The 23,616-nt window shown below is 39.6% G+C and overlaps 1 protein-coding gene across 1 annotated transcript in view; it reads left to right on the forward strand.

The window, feature by feature from the left end:
- Positions 1–370: 370 nt before the first annotated feature.
- Positions 371–23,616, forward strand: part of FRK (fyn related Src family tyrosine kinase) — a gene marked incomplete at both ends in the record, with an annotated part of 55,525 nt that continues 32,279 nt past the window's right edge. The window contains one exon of the mRNA XM_082305474.1: positions 371–801. Coding sequence (XP_082161600.1) covers positions 371–801 — 431 coding nt within the window. The remainder of the gene's footprint in view (positions 802–23,616) is intronic.

The following is a 23,616-nucleotide window of genomic DNA, read 5'->3' on the forward strand; positions in this document are numbered from 1 at the left end:
GACTTCGTTGTTTTGCTGCGGGAGAAGAGGCTCCACGCTCCCTTGTTCCCGGAGCTCAGCCCAGCCCAGCCCAGCTGTTGTGTTGCTTTCCTGTTCGGCAGAGGAAGTGAGAAATTCCCTTCGCATGTGCTCCGGCGCTTGGATGCTCAGGTTTCACTCCCGATCCAGGAGCCACCTGTAATGAGCTCTCGGTGGGGCTTGGAGAGGAGCTTCCAGCTGTGCCAAGAGTTGTTTCATTTTGTGCCAAAGGAGGAGGAGAAGAAATCCTGCAAAGAGCTAAAATGTTGATGGTGCAAAAATTGGTCTAAGGGTATTGCAACTGGGAAAAGTGAAAGAAAAGCAGAAGCAGAGGAAGGCACAAGGAAACAGCATGGGAAACTTTTGTCAGAAGCACTGTGCCTGTTTGGAGCCCTACATCCCGTGCTTGTTCTCGGAGAGAGACAGTGAGCAGGATGAGAAAGTTGGCCAAGTCTTCACCAACCTTGCTGTGGTAAGGCATGACTTCCAAGCAGGACAGAAAGACGGAGACAGTAAGATAAAAGAGAAACCTTTACCTCCACTGCCTGGCCAGCATCTGGTGAATATTTGCAGATTTGTGGCACTCTTCGACTACGAGGCTCGCACTGAGGAGGACTTGAGCTTCCGAGCCGGGGATAAGCTTGAAGTGCTGAATGCGTCCCACGAGGGCTGGTGGTATGCTAGGCTCCTCCTGCCAACAGGGTCAGTCTGTCCTGGCCGCAAGCTCCAGGGCTACATCCCTGCCAACTACATAGCTGCTGACCAGAGCATCGAAGCTGAGCCGTGAGTAACCCATGTAACGCACACCGCAGTCTCTTTTCTGTTAGGTTAAATGGGTTTGGGACAGGAGGTTACTGCCTTTTCTCCTGCTGAGTAGTACCCTGTGATGCTCAACCTCCAGTGGTCCTACCGGCGATAACACTAGTTGGCCTGTGCAAGGAAAAGACACCGTAGTCACAAGAAAATCAATTACAAAAGGCAGAGTGTTGAGGGTTTTGTTCTGTTTTAAATCATGTCCCTGTCTGATATACCCTAATTACCTGTTTAAGAAGCATCTGGGAATATCAGGTTAGTTACCACTGTGATGGTTCGTTATTTTTATTTGTATAACAGTGTGTGTCAGATGCTTCCCAGAGAGTGAAAAGATATGACCCCTGCCCCAAACAGCGTTCAGCTTAATAGGCTGCAAAGTTATCAATTAATCAGAGTTTCAGGAAGCTACCTTTACACCTTTACACCTTACAAATGATGGGTGAGTCTCTAACAGATAAGTTTTTTATCGTTTTCTCTACATTATTTATTTCTTCTTTGGAGACAAATCTCTACTCTTAGGACAAACTTAACTGGAGTAAGTACTGCAAAGGGCAAAAGAGCGGATATAGCAACAGAGTACAAATTGAATGTGTTAAACTTTCACAGTTTAATTATGCAGCCCATGTTTTTCTGCACCTTCAAAACGTGTCCAATCCTATTTGATATTCTGAACTAGAGCAGAAATCACACAAAATCTTGGCTCCCTACTTGGCTCCCTAGTGAGGATGAGTAAGGTCTGAGTCAGCCTGGGATGCAGAGTTACTTATGTGTGTTGCAGTCAGAGGCGGCGTTTGCTGAAATAGGTCTGACTGCAGTTCCAGAGGTGGTATGTTTTGGCAAAAATTATCAGTGTGGAAAGAGACAGCAGAAATGGCATTCATTATTAGTCTCAGAATTAATGTTGACTTTAGAGGGATGATGTTGCAGCTTTTCAGTTAAATCTCATTTGGACCTGAAACATTGTCTCCGATCTGATCTGCCCACCATGCTGCCAAGGGCTAGGAAAATTGGCTCAGATATGATTAGGCCAGTCTTTTATCAGCTGTAGGATTTGTGCAGGAGGCATCTTAGGGCAACTGTAAGATTCCTCTCTAACCTGAAGACCTTAATTTCCGGAGTCTGACCAGCTGTTTCTATTTCTGTATTCAGGCAGACAACCCTTTCAATGGCCATGTTCAAAAGAATTCTTCCAATTGCAGAAATTAATCTGCAGGGAAGGCATTTTCTGAACCACTAGAGAAATGGTGGTAGGCTCTAATTCAACTCAGCTTGGCCTTTGCTCTCTTTCAAGAACTAGTTTTATTACAAGTCATCTAAGATTTCTGCTTGCTGTTAATACTTTGAAAGTAATTTTTCTCAGTTATGTAACAAAGTCTCAGCTCTTAAGGTCCCTCTTATCTTTCTATACCTACAGCATCAAATACGAAGTTAAGTCTGCCAAAGTGCATTGTTGCATAACCTCTGGGGTTTTTTTGTTAGAGAATCGATTTTAATTTATTTTACTCTTTTTATATACCTTGCCTCCTTTATTAATAAAGACTAAGTTTTGGCAAATGATTTTTCTTTATAGATTGTTAGGACACTGGAGAGGAGGAAATGGAGAGCTTTTACACCTCTCAGATGAAGTCATTCCTCCAAAATGAGTTTTTAGTCTTGTACCAAAACTAATCTGGCTAAACATGTTGTCTTTTCTTAGATTTCAGTCGATGTCAGTTGGCTTTAATGATCTCCATACATATACAAGACTTTCTGCTGTCAGGCCCCACACATATACCGATAGACTAACTGAGGTTGGAAAGGACCTCTGAAGGACATTTGAAGCAGTTGTCCCAACTCAAACGTGGCCAAGATAAAGTTAGACCCATTTGCTTAATTGGGCATTTCCAGTTGAGCTTTTCACCCTCATAGTGAGGATTTTTTTGTCTTGTATCCAATTCGAATATTCCTTGCTACAACTTCATCCAAGAATTCCCTTTCACCCACCCTCTGCATTTCATACCCCTGTTATCCTAGTGAAACAATAAGAGCAACAGTAATGATGTTTAAAGAACTAACCCTTGTTTTCCCTAAAGTAAAAGAATGAGGGTGAAAAAAATTATTCTAGTGTCTCTTTATTTAAAATTCAATGCATTAATCATATTCTCTGCCCAAACTTTAAATTTAACTTCTTTCATCTTTCCATTTTGGTTTTAATTAGCTCTCCCTTTTGGTGTTGGCCAATTGCTCATGGCCATGATGCAGACATTTGTGGAAATAGGAGAAGTTTTTACTGCATCCTTGCATCCTTTATACCAGTCCTTTAAGGTCCCAGCACAGAACTGACAAAGAATGGAAGACTTACAATCTCATGTTCACCTGCCAAAATGCACATATACCAGATATTTGCAGTGTGTTGTTTATGCTTTGCCAGGCACAGCTGATCAACAGTCTTTGAGCTAGTTGAAGGCACATTCCCTAGCACCAGCTAGCTTCTGTATGTCCACAAAGACAATGGGAATTTTAGCTTATTTCTGGACTGATCTCCATCTTATTAGATCAAGACAAACTGTGTAAACTGTTCTGGGAAACAGACTTGATTCGTGGTGTGACTCTTAGGGGGCTTGCGAAGAAAACCAAACCGGCCATATTCTTTAGCAGCTGATTTCAGCGTGATTGTGTATAAACTTCTTAAAAAAATTGGCATTCATATGCGTGCATGGATACTCAATGAATTCACTTAAATAAAGGGATAGAGAGGCATGAAATATTCTATATGCTATGGAATGACTTAGAGATGACAGGGCCACTATGTAAGTTTAACCAATATTTACTTGAAAGCTGCATGCAGAGCAGTCAAATTTCTTTTGTTAATCATTTCAGTTTTTCCTGTAGCCTTCAGGATTATTAACAACAAAATATATCTGGGCCTTTTTTATCAAAATTTTGGCACGGTCTTTATTATAGAGACAGTTAGAGATGAGAAGGTCCATCTGGATCTGTGTTGTCCATTCTGGCAGAAGAAAATGTTAGGTAATTGCTTGTTCCCAGCAAGTGCTGCAGCAGACTATTTTGTCTCCTTGCTGAAGTGTCTGTGAATTTTTTCAGGGACAAAGTCTTTTTTGAACTTTTCCTTGGTAAGAAAGAGAATGAAGTAAAGTAAAAAGGAAAGTGAGAAACTTTTCTTCTTTGTCCTCATTTAGGTAACAGTTTTTCTTCCTGTGAGTCTCTTTGACTCTGTCCGATATGACTGAGGTAGTGCTGATAAGGTGGATCAATAACTGGATGAAAGGGCAGAAATGATGTGCAATATCTCCAGCCTGGAGAAAACAAAAATTAAATGCTATTTATAACAAAGGGAATTTTCGTATATCCTTGGCTATCAGAATGTTCAAGAAGAACTGAGAAAAAATGATATTTCTTTACTGTGTTGCTTTCCTCAGACCAAAGTTTATTGGTAGAAATTGTATGCTAAAATTGAAGGGAGACTTTGTTTATATTATATTTTGCTAATATATTTATATTGTATAATGTAACTAATTTACGCCAAAAATCAAACACTTCCTATTTGTGCATGATATCTTGTTAAAAAAGGTTTCTCTTTCTTCCTTCCTTTGGCTTGAGTGATCCCTGCCAGTGTGAATGACTTGGACGAAATCAGTAACAATCTGTGTGAACAGGGGAAGGGGAAAAAAAGGTAAATCCATGGCTTGAGTTCTGCCTGCTACAGCATTGCAGTCCAAATGCGTGCTGCATAAGATTAAATAGGTCCAAGAAATGCACACCTGCTACCATGAAGGCTGTTTTGGACAGACTGAGGAAACAAGACCCTTCATTTTTATATTTACCAGTAAAGCATCTTCTATTGCTGATCTTTGCTAGCACCTGCAGTACTCCTTATACTAACAACAACCTGTCAGGTGGAGGGTTTATGAAGGGATTGTGCCTAATGTCTCTGGAGACAGGTGTGTTCTCCTGGCCCTACCTGGGTTCGGTGGCACAAGGCAGCTGGGGAGTGGAAGCATTCATCTAGCAAACCGTAGTCACACAGTGAACTTTCACTTCATGAGGAAATAAATCTGTTGTTACTACAAAAACATTATTTTACCTCATATCTGACCAAAAGCAGATGCAGACTACGGTGATGATAAATTAGCAACTGTAAGAACACTTAGTGCTTTTCTTCTCTCTGCATCAGAGGTAGCAGTCAAAACCACAAGCCAGACAGATTTTTCATTTCCAAGGAAGTTTGAGTGAGGTTGTATCTGCTGCATCCCGTGACTTCGGAATGCTCTTCTTTCTGGGTTTAGACACGTAACATTTAGAAGAAGGAATGCAAAAAATGTGATTGGAGATACAGTCACATAATTCAACTTGCATGTCCAGCAAAGGATGATCAGAAAGAGCAATGCAACTAACACCAAAATCTGAATTAAAAGATACAAATTTCCTTGGCAAGGAGTGTGACCTTCCTGTCTCTGTGCTCTTTCTGTGCCTGTTATTCTGCACTATAAACAGGAACCATAGTAATGCATTCACCTGCCCTTATTTTATTACTGCCAGTTGTTTTAACTAAACAAGAAAACGACATAGTGGAAATTGTTATGGACAACAAATATAGCCCAGCTGTACAGTTAATTTTAATGAAGCAAAAATAAAAAACAACCCTCAGTGTTGGAGTGACATGAGTTCTTTTTTCCTAGAGGAAAGGTAGAGCGTACTTAGAGGGGGCTCTCGCCTGCCATCCTGATGGACCTGTTGGCTGTTTATTGAAAGTCAGCTTCATTCCATATGTTCATGCCAACATTATTGACACAAGACTGCTGTGCTGAGGGAAGTAAATCCACACAAATTCCTAGTAGATTAGGTCAAAGAAGATCACAGCAATTACTTTTAACTTTTACCAGTTTCAGAAACATTCCTTATTTCTGAGAGATTTCTTATGTAGGTATTTCCCAGCTGGTGGAAACCGAGCCCCAGACCTAATCAATGAAACCTCACCAGTCAATTCCACAATGAGCTTTTTAAACAACCCTTTGAAAGCAGAAGTGACTTGTAGGTTATTTTTGTCAATCTCCATAATTCCTTCACCTTCTGTGATCTGACTCAGCTTTAACTGTTTCATACATTGACTGAATCTGAGTTGCTATACGTGAACAATAAAGCATTCCCTGGGCTGACCTGTTTCAGACTTTCTGCAAAGTCAGGCTTATGGGGTTTCTTTGGTTCCTGTGGGTCATTTTCAAAGTGGTATTTAGAGCCAAAACGTCTAGGGGCTCTTTTTAAAGTGAAAGCTTAGATTCTGCTGAACACCTCAGAAAACTGAATGTAAATCCACTGTGGTTTCTGTGCGCTCCCTCTCTTTTGCTCTCCTAATTCCTCTCTCTATTACAGTCCAAACTCCCAAGGACACCACCATAATCAGCAGTAACCCTTGTACCAAAATGAACTTGTAAAAACCGTTCATTGCTAACACGACTACAGAAAGTAGTAGTAGGTTGTCCTCACGTTCTTGGAACCTGTTATGTTAAGTACAAAAGCTATTATACAGTTTTTGGTAGCAAAGGTTTCTTTATCACCAAAATATGTATTTATTATAAATTGTTGAAATGGCTGTATGTAAACTCATTTGAAATTCCATCTTTTCTTTCAATTGGTATACTTTATGTGTGTGCTTTTGTGCGTGCATGCACATGTACATACACACAGCATAGAGAAAATTTATGACTGATACTTTTAAGACCATGCAAACCAGCCTCGTGAGACAAGGTGTGTATTGCAAAGCCAGAAGATCATGCTTTTGATGTTTTTTGACCTTGTGTTCATAGCATCTGAAGTACCCAAAGTTTGGAACTGCCATGAATTTAAATGATTGAATACTACAAAAAGACCAGGAATTTAATCACTTCTTTAGTTGTGGCTCAGCATTCCAGTGCTGTCTTCAAGCACATCTCAAACTTTGTCTTCATTTCTGCTCATTTCTTAAATATGCAAAGATACACTGAACACAAAAGGAGATGGTTTACAGAACTGTGAAATGTCGGATTTTGTCAAGTGCCAGCAGTATTTACACACCCATGTCCAGAAAATGTATTTCTCTGCTCAGAAAGGTAGAAGGAATTATGACATTGTAGATGAGCAGTTCATGCAAACTTGTCTAATTTAAGTCACCTATTTTCTGGCAGTGTCGTTTTCTAAATATACAGCCGCCTATTCAAATTCTGAGAAATGAAGAAATTTCTTCCTACTTTGTCTTTATTTGAAATTAGTGTGTATGTTATACATTATAATCGTTATATACTAGTTTCCATTACCTTGTTGTAAATGAATTGAAAATGAATGATGTGAAGACCAGAAACAATATTCTTAAAACTGCAAACATAGCTAGTTAGTTAGCTTTTCTTACGGCACTGTGAAACCCAGATGGCCTTTACAGTGCCTTTCAGAAAAACAAAGACCATATACTGGTCAGAATAACTCGATAGTCCTGTTTGATGTTTTTTCTTCAGACTCAGTAGGAATAAGCGTTGTGCATGCTAGCCTAGATTAGTTGGCTTTGAGCAATGTTGTTGGCAAAAACATTCACCAGGTATTGTACAGTGGTTACTGTTTCCTCAATAGTTCTCTTTGATGGCTCTCCGCACAGCACAGTACAGAGCTGTGCAGAGCTGAGTGATCTCTGAGCAGGTATAGAACTGAAAAATAGTAACGAACAGTTCAGCCAGGCTAAGTCGTCCTAAAGCTGGGCTGATTTTAAACAAACTAGGTCAGGTATCTCTGTGAAGAATTATTTTGTAACATGTAAAAAGCACTGTTGGTAATAGAAGACTTCGGGGCTTTCTTTGTGTAGGATCATATCTGTACTGAAGAGATTAAGCCATAAAAACATAAGAGAGACCCTACGAGGTCAAACCAATGGCCCCTCTAGCCCTGTTATTCTGTTTCAGAAAGGACTTTATGAAAAGTGCACAGGCCCATCCACTTTCTTTGATCTGTTCCCTTTGTACTTCACCAGAGGCTGGAACTGTTGTATAAGCAATGTCAGAGGGTACATCACTGCCATGTCTAATTACGGACCTATTGTCAAGTCTGTTTAGCAAAAGCGTAGGTGTTGACACTGCACAATTCTTTATTCCTGTCTGTGGGCAAAGACCAAGCTATTAGGAAAAAAAACAAAACCCAAAACTCATAAAAAACCCTCTCATCTCTGCAGAAAAAGTTTTGTATTCCTAAAAGTGTTTGGCTTTTTTTTCCGGATTGGTGATTGCTAAGTCATGAGTGACTCAAAAAACCCATGCTCAAAATAAATAGGCACAAAAGGAAATGGTAGCGCTGCACAAGTTCCTGTGAGATTCAGGGACCGATCCTTTCTTTATAGGCCACACCTGTCTGCCCCATCTACCCTAATGCACCCGAGTCAGCCCGGGCGGCAGACCTCAGTGACTTTACCCTCACAGATTTACCCATCAATTCATTTTGCTTCCTCCAAAGATGGAGAACTAAAGCCAGGCTGTGTCCTGTTATTATGTTACAGACATGATCTTCTAACATGAGGCTATAGCAGAGATGGCTCATGCAAACATTATAATAGCGATGCAGCCTTCCAGTAGCCTAGGTTAGACAACAAAAAATTTACCTGCATGTTAATTTTAAAGCAGATTAGTAGAGAAAATATGATTAATCAGGATTCAGATATTTTTCTGTAATAAAATGTTTTGATCTTTTTCAAGTTATGCAGGCAAAGTATACATAGCAAATAAAGAATATAATTTATTAGGTGATATTTAAAAAAAGACAAAATATTATTACATATTTACTACTACATGTAAGAGGAAAAAACAATTTTCAGTGATTTTCAAATAGTACTATATAGGACATATTTGACGACCCTTCTTGTGTTAGAACTTTAAAAATAAGAGATTAAACTTCTTTACTTAAGAAGCTTATTCTTCATTGGAGTTTCCTTAAATGTTGACATTCAGGTTTGCACCTCAACTCCATAAAAAAACCCATAAGAGTTACAAGAAATTAGAATGGAATTCTATATCTTTGCAGTTTTCAATTCACCAGACATGCCTAGGATTCATCTGGAAATAGCTTTTCAGAAGATCAAACAAAATATTGATCACGAATGCATTCCTTTATCACTTAAACTGAATAGAAATGTATACCGTTTTTCCATGCTGGTACACTAATCTTAATTAATTAAAACTGGAAAAACAGAGCAGTGAATTAAATAATAAGTGATGGTTCCATAAAGGATTGCACTAATTGACATTTTCATTACTTCTATGCAGACTACTCTATAACCTATAATATTTTACACTATAAATTTATCTGCAGAAATGTTGGTAAACATTTTCCCTTAGCTTTCTCACACTAAAGCAGGTACATTGTTAGTTTAATTAATAACATTTTCCTGTATTTATAGCACAAACGATTTTGCAGCACACCTTTTCAAACCTCACTGCAAAAGAGGAGAAAAAAATAAATCTGAGACTCACATGTGGGAATGAATATATACTATGAATTTCAGAAATTATGAGAACTCACAAACCTCAATGCTCCTTTTGAAACTACTGATCTTTTCAGTTAGTGGAAGTCTCTGTAAGAGTATATGGAAGGAATCTCTCCTCCTCTTAGGGTATGTGGTGAAAGGAGCCATACACAAGAACTTGCGGAGACAAACCTGAGCGACACATGAGAAGGGAGGTGGTGATGAGGACAAGCCTGCTCAGTTGCACTCACCGATAAGGGTACGTGGAGTGTGGGAATGTTTCTTTTTCAGGAGGATTATCTGAGGAACTTGCCAATAAGGAAGGCAAACACACAGAGACACCAAACCTGACTGATTAATGTTAACAAAGACAGTAATCAGAAGTAAACCTGGTCAGTTGCAGTAATTGATGAGCTATCAAGAAATGGCAGGCGAACTCGACTTTGCAACTGATAAGGATGCAAACCTGGGGGTTCAGGATGTTGGACGGGGCTATGTCAAGTGACGAAACAAGGTTTAGGGAAAAGGGATCAGGAAGGAACAAAGAGGGGGTAGACAGAAAGGGGTATAAAAGGTGCTGTTCACATGTAAAACAGGGCCAGTCAGTACAGTTGTCTGGCTGAGCCCTGCACCTCGTCACCACACTCTGTCCTGTCTTCGCATTAAAGCCTTTCTTGACTATCTCTCTGTGTAACCTTACCCTCTGTCCTGTGTGTGAGTGCTGCACGGACTAAGCGCCAGCTACTGGGGGGACTGGTGTGACTGGGTGCTGGGCCAGCAACTGGAGTCAGAGCCGGGGTGTAGGTGCCCCTGGCCTGTGGTGTCAGCTGCTGCAGCGAGTGGGGTCTGAGTGCCAGATGCTGGAGTGGGTGGGGGTCTCAGCCACCAGCCACTGGGGTATGTCTCAAAACCAGCTGCTGGGGTGACTGGCATTCGTGAAGTGAGTGTGGGTAAGAGGGGCTGGGATCAGGACAGGGCTGTTGGATGGAGAGATGGGCTGTGCTGGTATTTGAGGGGGGGATCTGCAACTATGCGTGTGCTTGTGAATCTAGATAGTGTGTGTGCGTGCGTGTGCCGTCACTAGTGACCTTCTGTCTCTGCCAGCTGAAGAGGAGGAGGAGGAGGGGACTGTGCTTGTGTTTTGTGTGAGTCCTGTACACGGGTGCTGTTGTCTGTGGCAGTCTGTGTGACCACCCATGTCAGTGTCCTCTCTGTGTGTCTCTGAGACACGTGCTCAGCTTCGTTGCTGGTTGAACCTGCAAAGAGGAAAGCGGCAACCACATCGCTCACCGTAGGCAGAGACCCCGTGTCACCAGGCTGGGCTCCAGCAGCCGAGCAGGAGGTCCCTGGGCCGCAGCGGCTGGAGGAGGCGACCACTCCTAAATCCCCTTAGTGGTCTCCTTTACCTCTACTTTAAAAAACAGAGTCTTCGCTTTCTGTTCCTTTTATTGTATGCTTTTCCCAAACTCCTACAGATTTATGAATGTTTAGAAGTGTGTACATATTCTGATCCACTGACATGGATGAATCAGTGTCCATAGAAAGTCACCTGATGTTTTTTGCTGTTCCAGAATGACAGCTTGATTAGCTTAGAAAGATAATTATTAGTTTTCTGAATACCTGCAAGGAAAGAAAAGAGACAATGAAATCTTGTTCTTATTACAGAGTTTTGAAAAATCACCTAGAAACTCCCCTTGATGCTGACATACCTTTCTGACACGGTGTTGTGATCTCTTACAAAAGAAACCATGTGTTTGGGTCTTGGGCTGATAATATACACACCCGATATGAAGTTCGATGCGCTCCAGCTTCACTTCTGGAAGTCAAAGGTGTCTTTAGTGTGTCGCCCTTCCCATCTGTCACCCTGAAGAGGTTACCCTGAAAACTGGGAGACTGTTTGGTTAAGAAATTTGTCCCTGTGTCAAAGAACTGTTCTGTTCCTTGGCTAAGAGTCCCCTGGGGGTGCCAGACTGCACAGTTCCTTTCCGAGTCTGCCTGGGGACAGAGTGACTTGGTTGTTCTCCACTGAAAATTGACCTGAGAGAGGGCACGAGTCTGCTCAGACTGCTGGCAATAGGCTGAGGAGGTATGTGCCCAAGTGAACGTCCAGGAGAGAGCTCTGCACAAAATGGATGGAGAGATCTGTTCTGCCACTTGTGTCCTGTGCAGGCAAGGGGGGCTTTTTGTTTCCAAGGGTTTTATATATTACTTCTGTACTGAGGTGAGTTTCTCTGTGAGAAAAGAAAATAATTTCTCAGGAATGATTTTCTCAAGAAAATCAATTGAGTGCTTTTGGAAGCTGTAATGGTTTAAGTGAATGTATGATTGAACATTTTCATGTCCTTTTGAGTTTCCCTTAATGTTAAATCAATTGATGTTATTAGTGTTCTCTGTACCATGTTAACATTAAGGCTACCTCAAGGTTTCAACTTTGTTCCTCAGTTGTTATGAATAGCGGAGTTATTGCTACTTTTAGAGTATATTATGGCAGTATATCAGTACTTTTGTTCCTGTATGTGTTAACAAATGCATACAGGTAGTACTAGCATTGATGCAATGCTATTTGGAAGACTCTATACAGCAGAAATAGGGTCTGCGGAACACATTTTAATTTTTTTTAAAAAGAGGTGATTGTATGCCTATATTTCACACCCAGTGTCTCAAAGCAATGCCCATTAAAGCCAATGGTAGCCTTTCATTGAGTCCAAAGACAAGTTGGTTTAGAACAAGTTTTAAATGCAATGAAGTCCTTGTCCAGGTGTAAAACCACTACTGGGAACAAACTTTCATGATTGACTTGAGTCTCTTAAATTGGAGAACTACGAGGGACTTACGTAACTAAAACACCACAGAAAAAGTAATACGGTATCACTTTCATCTACTGTTTATTTTCTCATATAGAAGAACTTCAGAGCAGAATAAATAATACAGCATGCAGATGACTAATATTGTGGAGAATGAAAGCAAATGTTGAAATTAATTACGCAATAGTGAAGTGGCGGCTCACAGGATGAGATTTATTTATGAAGATTTCCGCAAATTAACTCTATCAGATTGTGATTTGGTTGCTGGTTTACTATCTTTTGTTCCTATTGTGCAGTGAAACTAGTAGTGGGTGAGCTATGCTAATTTACAGAGCTCGTGCAGTTGGTCTTGTAATAGTATCCCTACAGGAGAAATAGTCACTTCGCAGTCATTACAGAGTGCAAGAGGAGCCAAAGGTGCAATGGTTTGTCATCCTGAAGCAGACTCAGAGCAAATTAATTTCTGTGTTTGCAGCACAGTCAACTGCTATTATCAAGTGCTGAAAAATTAATGTATTATTATGCGTAATCCCTTACAACAGAATCACATGACTGTACAGTTATGGCCTACTGAAGTACTTACTAGAGTTTATACACAAAGTGTCATGGATTTTTTAGACTAATGCCCAAGTAATCTTTGTGTTTACGTTTACAAGACAGTAAATTTGTTCTAGACTGTAAGAGGAAATGCCTACCTCTGTGGTGGGTTTTACCACACTTACTCACTGTTGAACGTTACCTTATCCAAACAATCCCACGCAGTTACTTACTGTAAAAGTCCTTAAAGCCCTGGCAGGCCCTTTCTTTAGCGCACAGCTTATTATTTCTAACAAAAACAATGGAGTAACACAAACCAAAGATATTTCTTAGACCAAAACAGACTTTAGAGGTTCAGAGTCCTTTTTGACACATCTGTGCCCTCTTCTCACAAGCTAATAATCTCCTGCAGTTTTTTCAGCCGGGCTCCCCCAGTGATTTGTTAGTGCAACCTGGGGCTCCTTTTGGGTCTCAGGTATACACAAGGTCAGTCTGCCAAGGTAGATGGGTGTTTCATATGTTTGCTACGGTTACAATGCAGTCATTGAAGTTGTGTGGAGTAAGCTACTGTTCAGTGTTAGAGTCAAGTTTTCGGCAAGTAGTAAAATTGAAACCATTTTTTTTTAAGGGCACTACGCAATATAAGTGTGGCGAATCTGGTCCTTGAGTCTAGAAGTATAAAGCTTTTTTTCTGGCAATAACCTGCAATTTCTTATCTTGCTAAAAAGAAATGGTAGCAAAGATTCTGCCTAATTTTGGTGGTAGCTCATATACGTCCAGTCCCAAAAGGATTACCTCAGTTGTAACAGTGGTACATTCTCCAGTTACTGTATGTAAGCATCTATGTACATTATATATTCCAGCAACATAGTGGCTATGATATTTTAGAGACATAGATCTAAATTTCCTTGTTTTAACTAAAGAGCTCCTGTTTTGTGGATGAATGCATAACTTGTGTCCTAGTGCTCACGTTCTTATGGGAAGAGAGAAAGGAAAAATGGCTCCCTTCTCCTGGAAGAAAGAAGCAGTGATGTTTCTCGAGAGTCTTTCGTTTTAGTTTTTATCAAATCAAAATATTTAATATGGCTTGAAACAAAATGAAGGGTATTGCTTGGTTGTATCTTGTTTTCAGATAACTTAATCCTTTCTGAACAAAATTAAAAGAAAAAATGCTATATTTTGATGGAAACTCCATTTGAAAACAGAAATAAAAAAACCTTTAAATTTGAAAATTTTTCAAATTGAGTACCTTCACAAGTTAAGCTATAATATTTTATTTCGAAAATATATGGAGAAGTATAACATAATTTTCTTTCTCTTTTTTTTGCTTCTGTGTCTCTTCCGTTATCACCTCTTATATTCTGCCATCTCACCAACAAAACTCTCTCAAGTCTAACATAAATTTAGTATTTATGGAAAACCGCCAACCAGTCAGCTATAATCTGTTGACAAGAACGTTAGCAAAATGTTATCCAAAAGCCAAGAGGGATCTGTTATTTTCCAAAACTGTATATTTCGCATTGTAATGGTTATTTAAAGAAAAATCACTGTTAATCTCAAAATATGGAAAATACAGTGAAACTTACAGTGTGTTGCTACAGACAGACTGCCACTTTCAAACATACAGGCAGACTTCTACATACATACATACCAAAAACTAATGCTGCTCTGTCATTTTGATAGATCTCTGCTGTTTACATAGTTTAGAAATGAGCCTTTAGTTTTTCCCAACTATTCACATGTTCTATGTTTTCCCCTGTGGAAAGAAAAACAGACTTATTCCACCCACTGTCATTGTGAAAAGACTCAGAAGCTCCAGGTCCCACACACAATGCATGCGGATAGTCTTCATTTTAGTTTGTGATAAATCATTCAACAACAAGGATCTGAGCAATATACATGACTCAGATCTTTACTTATGAAGCAAATTCATTGTGGTTGTGAAAGGTTAAGTGTGCTGCCCTACATAACCATCCCTGAAAACCTGAATTTCTAGTTTCACTTGGAGGAAACTAGTTTCTGATTATGGTAAATAAGTAATCAGAACTGAGCTGTGTCACTATACATGTACATTTTAAATGTTGGTTTTTTTTTTTTTTTTTTTTCCCAAGTATTGTCCAAATCAGGTACATTCTGCAGTATGTTAAGATTTTAACTGATTTACTTATGTAGATACAGAAGGCTATTGTTACCTAAACATTTTTTTAAAGACTTGGTCTGACTTGCTTGTTGCTGATGGTACTTTGGTGAGTAAGGTTTAAACCAGAACATTTAGCGGTGACCTCTAGTCAATAAATATATGATGAAAATAAATGTTAAAGTATTCTCTTGGCAAGTACAAAATGAGTGATGTGATGAACTAAGAAAAGGAAAGGGTAAAGATCTGTAGAGAGCAATCCTTACAGTGAGAGTTAGTCTGTGAAACTGGTTCAAGAGATATTCTGTGAAATTGTTTCCCCAAAGACATGTTTCTGCCAAAGACATGCCCTGCAGGAGCAGGATAAGCTGGAAACCAGCATTTGCTGAGCAAGTGCAGCAGCTCAGGCAGCAGCAGGTTATAGCCCCTGGGCAATAAACACAGTCCTCAGTTTTGTCTTGTCTTTATTTTCTCTTCTTCATTGACTGTTAGCTCTGACTTTCTCCCTTCTCTCCTCTATTTGCTTGATACTATTCTATGGTCCTCTCTGTTTTGAATTTTTACTGTCCTGTTTTCTCCCTCCCTCCTGCAGTGTCCTATGCATTCCTTTATCAGTAGCTTTAAATTCCTTCCTCTCAAATTTTATCCTTGTCCTATGCATGCTGCAGTATGTGATAATAGATGACAATGAGAGATAGACAGCATTAAAAACAACCCCAGACTAGCCTGTAGAAGGAAGTAAGGAGGAAGGGCTCTGTTTCCAAAGGACCTGAAACCCAGTCTTAGGTTTTCCAGCCTCTACACAGTGAAAGTCTGCAATCCCTCGAGTAATCCTGGACCTTTCACTATGTAGATTCTTGTGCCATATCTGGGAAGGCTTGTGTTTTTGAAAACTCTCATGAAAGGAATCTTTTGCAAGTTTTCATCTTCATGGTTTAGCCTGACTACAGATTTTTCTGTTGGTTTGGTTTTGTTTTGTTTTTTGTTTTTTTTTTTTTGTTTTTTTTTCCATGCCGCCATCGCGCACACTGTAGACTATAAAGGGAAAATTGAAGAAGTCAGTGCTCATCTCCCACGCTCTCCTTCACATACTCAATTCATCATTTGTAAAGCACATCTGTTTCTTAACTATGTTATATCTGGAAGGCTTTCATCTTTGCAGTGATATTTCCTAATTTCTTGATATGTCAGCTCTTGGAGAAATGATATTACTTCATTAGTCTTATAATTAAGGCAGCCTAATATTTTCTATCAGAAGAGCTTGTTTAGTTGCTTGTAATTTTTCCAGGCTTTACGTGATCGGATATGACTTTTCCAGGGTTGATACCAGGCTGCCTTTTTCTCTCCCTGAAAGCAAAAAACGTGGCTCAGAAAAATACAAGAAATCCTTTGTGCATGTACTTTGGAGGAAAGGCTTGATATTTGGTAGGGGAGATTGCTATATTAAAAGTGTGTGCTTTTTTGCTGTCTAAGAAAACTGCTTCAAACTAACCAAGACTTTGAAAATAAAATTGCACTTTATACGTGGTAACCAAACATATTCATTAGAATTTGTCAGCTGCATTCTGTATTTTTGATATTTTGGGAAAACCCAGCAAGTGCTTGGAGCCTTCCTCTCAGCACAGAGAGGACGTGCTAGTGGCACCCTTGGTAAACTTCTGTCCCTGCTTCTACACTAATGTTTACCCGCAGCAGACTGCAAACCTGGCATGGATTAAAAGCTGGCTCAGCAGCCCTCTTTGTCCTGCATGGATGACGGCAGCGAAGAGTGGCGCATGCAAGCCTGTTCAGGTTTCCATGTGCTGAGTAAGGGCAGTGATCACAGGATGGTCATATGATGAAAGTAGTTGAATAAGACCCTGGAGGATATCTCCCTCTCTCGTTCTCTCTCTTTAGCATCTTTCCTTGTCTTCTGTGACATAGAAGTTAGCAGCTATTGCTCTCTGAATAAACTACTACGTACTGTACAAGGCTAAATTGGACATCCAAAATTAGTAGAAAATGCTTATAATAATGTCTTATTGCCTTAGTCCTGTTCTATGATGTTCTTCCACTGTAAAAAATATTTTACAAGCAGAAGTGCCACAAAAAGAAATTAATGAATATTTGTAAAGCATTTGGATATTATAGTCATGAACACTAAAATAGGGGCTGCTAGGAAATTAGCCATTCATGTAATTTTATAACTTGTGTTGAGAGTAGAGACTAAACAATGTACGGTAAATAAACTCTATCTACACAATGACAAAACAAAACAGAGGGTAACTATTCAGCATGCAGCATTTGTATTAACACTGTAGGAAGCAGTAGATGTGGCCATGTAATTAAAGATGGTATCATACTGGATTTTCCTGAAAATGGCTGAGTGCACGCCGTGAAAGTGATATTAATATTGCCATCTTCTGGTTTTGGGGTTCTTGACTTTGCAGCTACAGCTTTCTATGGCTGTAGATTTTAAGGCATTTAAAATGTAAAATTTATATACTGTTGAAGCTTTTCTTTATTTGTTTTAGCTATTGCACAAGCTTTCTGCATTCCAGAAGAAACTGAGATATATTTGGTTTCAATATATACAATATCTATTTTTCTTTTTCCTCACCCAAGCCTTTTGCTCTAATTGCAGTAATTCTTTGCTCTCCTTAGTCTAGCAAATCTTTTATTCTCCTCATAGCTTAGCACGACAGACACAGTTAACACAATACAGTTAATCTACTGGAGGGCCAGCTAACCTGTCCATCATCATCATCATTTCTTCCGTAATGGAGAGTTCTGGTTGGGAACCACAGGAATTGCAGCAAACTCTCTCAGCTGCTGAGATTTAGCAGTCTCATGAGATTTACCTTAACATCAGAGGGTAAATCCCAGTTGCAAGCACTTACGAAAAATGAGAGGTGAGATGCCCTCATGCCACAAAGTACTGATCCAAGATAGGATCATGATGTCCATTTTAACATTTTCAGTGTTTTTGAAAATAAATTTCATGTGACTGATTTCCTGCTATTTCTTCTGTTATGCCTCCACACTCTTTGAATGATCTTGCCCTGTAGTCCTCCTCAGCAATTTTTCTCCCCTTTCCTCCTCCCTCATTCCTATTTTAATAATCATGGTTTTTATATGTGGCTATACCTTACAGCCCTCAGGATTTTCCCTTTTAGTTGGGCATTCACAAAATTTAGAATATGTCACGGACCTCTGCCTTTAGCCTTATCTTACCTCCAGTGTCCTGCAACTTGAATGAGAAACTGAAATAATTTCCCCTCATCCCATCTACAGCTAGTTATTAAAGCAAATTCAGTCACTTCAGATATGACGTTGTGGAGCTAATTCTGACTTTTCTTCTGTATGTATTAAATCTAAGTAAAGACAGGATAAAAATGGGAAGCTGGGCTCTGGTGAGCCCTAATGGAAATGGATGATGTAGTCAAAACTTCCACATCATTTTCTGTGCTGGTCTTCAGTGTGGATAACAAAAGAGCAGTGAGGGATCTGCTGAAATTTCCAAGAAGGCCAAAGATTGTAGCTGTTAATTCAGAGCTGGTGTTTGGCTTGGTGATGAAGATCTGTTCCACACCTCAAAGGGGGATGCACAGTGTCCTTAATTGTGAGTTTAGAGTTTCTGTTGGAGCAGGGCTTCAAAGGGGCTGCCCATGGAAAAGATATGCTGCCAAAAAATTTCTCCAGTAACAGATTTTTCACCTGGACCATGTTTGGGGGTCTTTGGCTGTGGTTCCTCCAATGCAAAAGCAAGATGTTGGGTCAGGAGAAAGGCAAATACTAGAGCTGCTGCTGGAGGGGGATGGCACAGTGGCCACGTAAGAAACATTGAGGCTGCAGAGAGATTTGTCCTGTTAGGACTTTTGTGTCTGGCCCAAGCCAAGGGATCCCCCTCCATGGGACTTAGCCCATGCCTTGTTGCTTGTTCATTTGGCATGACTGAGGATTTTTGGCAGAGGTCAGCCCATGCCTAGGGTTAGGATTATGAGAAAGATGAAGCCTAGAGCTCCAGTGTTACTATGGCTGCTGAGGGACTGCCCAAGGAAGATCAAAGCTGCAGAAAGACTTGTCCTTTGAGAAGTTTTTCACGTGGCCTATGGCTGGGGGGTCTTTGGCTAAGGCTCAAACTAGGTTTACAGTTAATATTAGGGCTTGGATTAGTTTTAGGATTAAGAAGGTGACAAACCCTAGAGCTCCAGTTTGAATAAAGTCTGCCCAAGAAAAGCTAAGTCTACAGAAAGACATGTCTCCTGAGAAGTATTTTGTCTGGCCCATGAATAGGCAGCTTTGACTAAGGCTCACCATACACCTTGCACTAGAGCTAGGAGTTAGTGTGTTTGGGACTTAGAGACCAAGCATAAAGCTCCAGTGTAAGAGGGGAGCGGAGGGCTGTAAACAGGGCTGCCCAAGGAATGGTAGGCTGACAAAAAAATGTTTCCCCTATGAGCTTTTTCATCTCGACCATGGCTGGGAACCCTTTTGTTTGGGTTTAACTCTGGGTGTTGGATAAAGTTAATTTCAGGAGAGAAAAAGATCCTGTAGTTCCCAGATTAGCTGAGATCCTCTGTTAAATCTTCAGTCTCTGCCTTGAATGAGTGCATTGCACTGATGACAGTGATATGATCAGAAGGGGAGATTACATTAATGGGAGGAAACAGAATGGAAGGGAAGAAACCTCATTTTGCATACTCTTTGTCGGATGGGGATATTTGTGTTTTTTTTGTTTTTCCACTGAGGTTTTATCTTCTTCTGGGCATGTTGCCAGGCACTGGAAGCTTTGCCAGTGGTATAGCATTGCAGAACTTTGCCTCCCTATCTTTCTTTGCTTTAGTGATATTGTCAACGGCTATGTGGCATGCAATACCTTTGGCCCATGTTACTCTTCCTGTCTTCCACCAGATTAAAAGTTCCTGCTATAAAGAAAAAAGTGCAGAAGTAGAAGTAACTATTTTTATTTTAGTGGATTTTTATGTAGCAAAGCACAGGGAGACACAAACCAGAGCCAGCTAAATGGGGCTTTGACATTTAGACAGACATCAGCAGTGCACTGCAACCTGGAGGACAGAGGGCTTCTGAGCAAAGGCAGTGATGGAGCCAAGTAAGGCCATCAACTTCTGTTGAACTCATGACTCCATTTTGATTCAAGCAGGACTGAATGGGGAGACAGGGGTGAGCATAGGTGACATGATCTCTGTTTCTTAGAAAAATTTGCCATTCAAGAATAACCACCAGCATTCACCTTGATGAAGATACATCCTTTCCTTTGCTGGAAGAAAAGGATCATAGGATAGGAGTACGGGTCTCAGCAATGATACTGTCACAGTCAGGGAACATCCCATGACAAAGTCTGCTATGATACATGTGTCCCTCAGCTGTTGATCCTGTGGTCAAAAACCTGCCAACAGAATTGATGACCAATAGAGAGGGGATCACTATGCTCTGAATGACCACAACAAACCTCACTGTACTCTACTATTGGGCAACATCTGTGCCAAGTAAGGACTATGTTTGTTATGGACCCACATGAAGGTCATCTTTTCTGTCCCCAAAGTCCTCCTATATATGGTGGCCAGAGGTGACCTGGAAGTAGCCTAGAATTTTTCATGAAGGGGTTACTGAGAGCTGTGAACGATGGTGGAAACAAGGGATTTTGAGGAAGCTGCTAGAAACAATCCTCAAAAAGCAGATCAGGCATCCTACACTGAAAAGGGAGAAAGAGTGGGGTGTTGGATGCAGTGCTGGCCAAGAAAGCATATTCCTTGTTCTCACTGACAGAAGAGCACTACTGCTGTGCCTACCAGACAGGTCCTGCTAGAAATGGAAAGTTATGCCCAAGTCTGAATGCACTCATTTGTGTCATACCTGGTAATCTGCTGATCCTGCATTGATAACCGTGACCCAAAGTGGTCTGGCTGAGAGCTGAAGTTCAGAGTGAAACTGTGCATGAATTGCTGATTCAACCTTCTCCTGAACTGCCTAGTGCCAATATAGCACACTGAAGTCAGAGAAAGTGCTAGTTAAGTAACTTGTGCAATGAATGATGCTTGATGTTTTAGTCCTGTTTTTCCAAGTGCTCTGTTTCAAAATCTCCATCTAACTTTGAGCTATAAAACCCAAATATTTACTAAGGATTGGGTATTGTTTTGGTCTGACCTTCCTATCCCACAAAACAATATCTTATGGTGAGCAATTACTTTGATTCATTATTACTCTTTAGAGTACTTTTTCATCTAAAATACAAACTTTTGGATGAAGTAAAATATTAAGCCTTTTGAAGCGTAAGTTCAATCACTAGAGATTGGAATAAGCCCTTCACGCTTTATAAAAAGAATTTAAACTTCCGTTTATAATGGAAATAGTACTTTAAATTCAGATGTGCTTTTGTTAAAAAAAGTGAATAACAAATTACATTATTTGCTTTGAGGTTAAGGGGTTATTTTTTCGAAACCGGTATTGCTTTTGGTACTGTATGATTATTATTGCAAACCCAGTGTCTTTGAACTAAAAGTCCCATATTCAAATGCTATTAAAAGTAATTTTCATTATATTTTTCTGAAACATTTTGATCAGATCATATAAAGTCAGACAAATGAGGTAATATACAATATGTGTCCACTTTTCACTCTCCATAATAATTCCTTCTGTTACACTTACCTTCTCAAATACTGCTGCTCTAATTATCTTATTTTGCAAGTCAGGGTCTTTTTAACTGCTGACTTTATCTGGAGTCAGAACTTACATATTACGTATCTCCCATATAATCTTTAATGGTAGATTCCTACTGATTTAAATGAAGTTTTTCCAACCTAAGAAAAATCAATATATCATTTGAAATATTTTGAAGTCAAAGGAACAGATACATATGCCTAAGTACAATATGCACTTATGTTGGTTTTTTTTCCAAAATTGTATTTTGTATTGTAGACATGATCTTACATACACAAGTGTAATGCTGCTTTAGATTGTATTTCCCAAATAAACCAACAATTTCCTCTCATTGCATACATTGTATTACTGCTCATGTTTTCAGCTTTAGCAATATGAGCTGCTAGCAGTGTATGTACAAATACTGGATCATGTAAAGACTATGCTTTTGACTATCCAGAACATAAAATTCAGCCTTGCTAATTGGAAGCTCTTTGGGCTTTGGTACAAAATGAAATCCTTTTGAGAGGATGCTACCCAATTAAACACTTTTTCTTATATACTCTTATGAGAGTCGGTCACTTTGGGCATTACTAAGTGATATCTTATAATTCAAGAGAAAAATATCAGTTCAATTTCTTTTCAGATCATATAGTTTATTACTTATCAGATGTTATTCTCAGAGCAGTTGTATTTAGAAATTTCAGAAAGGCTCTAATTCAGTTTTTAGGGTAGACAAATTTTCTTTGGGACTTGAATAGACTTGAACTTATACTCTGTCCTCTTATTCCTTTGATGAGAACCTCAATCAAGGATTTGAACATTTATTGATTGCTTAATTTTCTACAGTCTAATTAATGAATTAATTAATTAGTTGAATTGACATCTTTAGCTAATTAAAATTATTACTAACACATTCCAGCTTTCTAATGAGATCCCTTTCCTTGCCAAATATGTATCAAGGCCTATTTTATCCAAATAATCTTCAAGTCCGAGGACAGGAATGCAGTCTGGAATATCTGGATTTCATTTCTTTTGTTAACAGAGCATATTCAGCATAGGTTAGCACCATCTGTATTTTCCTCTTTTTGTTTCATCTTTATTCATACAAAACTATTTTTCATTCCTTATGCTTGCTCAGCCAAGGTGTCACCCAATATTCTCATTTATTTCCTCCATTCCTCCTGGTGATTACAAGCCTTACAGATACTGAAGTAGTTTGTTGATGACTCCTTCTGTACTTTTCACTAATAATTGACAAATCAAGTAGTTAGCTGAATAGGCAACTTATTTGTGGTACGATACATTGATTTATCTTAAAAGCTTGCATAATAGGTTTAGGTATGATTAATTTAAAAGGCGTTCCCCTATAAGTATGCGGCATATTTCTGATAACTATTTGTTACCATTTGCTTCAAATAAGGGGTGGAGCTAATCTTGGAAAGAGCTTTTTGTGTTTGTTGGATGGAAGCTGAATGCTGCCCCAGTTGAAAATGCTGACTCATCTCAGTCTTATTTCCATTTAATTTACACTCAGCACAAAGCAGAAAAAGAGCTAAATAATACCCTCAGAGGAGCAAACTAAAACTATTTCTTGAACAAGTCCTTGTAAACTACAGGGTTTAGCAAGAGAGGAAAAATATGTTTTAAAAGATGTAGATAGGAGTCGATTGTTACAGAACAGGGATGTTGAAATATTTGTTGTGACTTGAGGGACATACTGGTTTCGTCTAACAGCAGAAGAGCTGAAAAATTTCCAGTAACTCATTTGAGATACTGACGTGGCAGTGGAACGGGGAAGGCTGCAGGGTGGCTTACCTCTTGGAACCTGAGAACCCTTCTGCAGTTTCGGGGATCTTTGACTTTTAAGATGTCGGGATGTTAGCACATACCTGCACCTCTGTGTAGTTCAAGAGGCATCAATGGACTTGGCATCAATTTCTGCCACAGCAGCCTTGCAAATTTCTTCGCGAATTTTCCCTGGGACAAGGCCAGTCTGTCACTTCTGAATTCTCATTCTCTTGAAATCAGTGGGACTTTCCATCAGCAGCAAAATCCAGATTTTACTCAAATGTGTAAGCAATATTTTCTAGCAATAAATTTGTTGTGTAGTTCTTGTTGGCTTTTTTCCCCCATGCTATTGGAATTTAATTAGCATAGCACAGATTATCTTTTAGTAAATATGCAGCATGTTT

The sequence above is a fragment of the Platalea leucorodia genome (genome assembly GCF_965183815.1).
Source record: "Platalea leucorodia genome assembly, chromosome: 3".
Taxonomy (NCBI): domain Eukaryota; kingdom Metazoa; phylum Chordata; class Aves; order Pelecaniformes; family Threskiornithidae; genus Platalea; species Platalea leucorodia.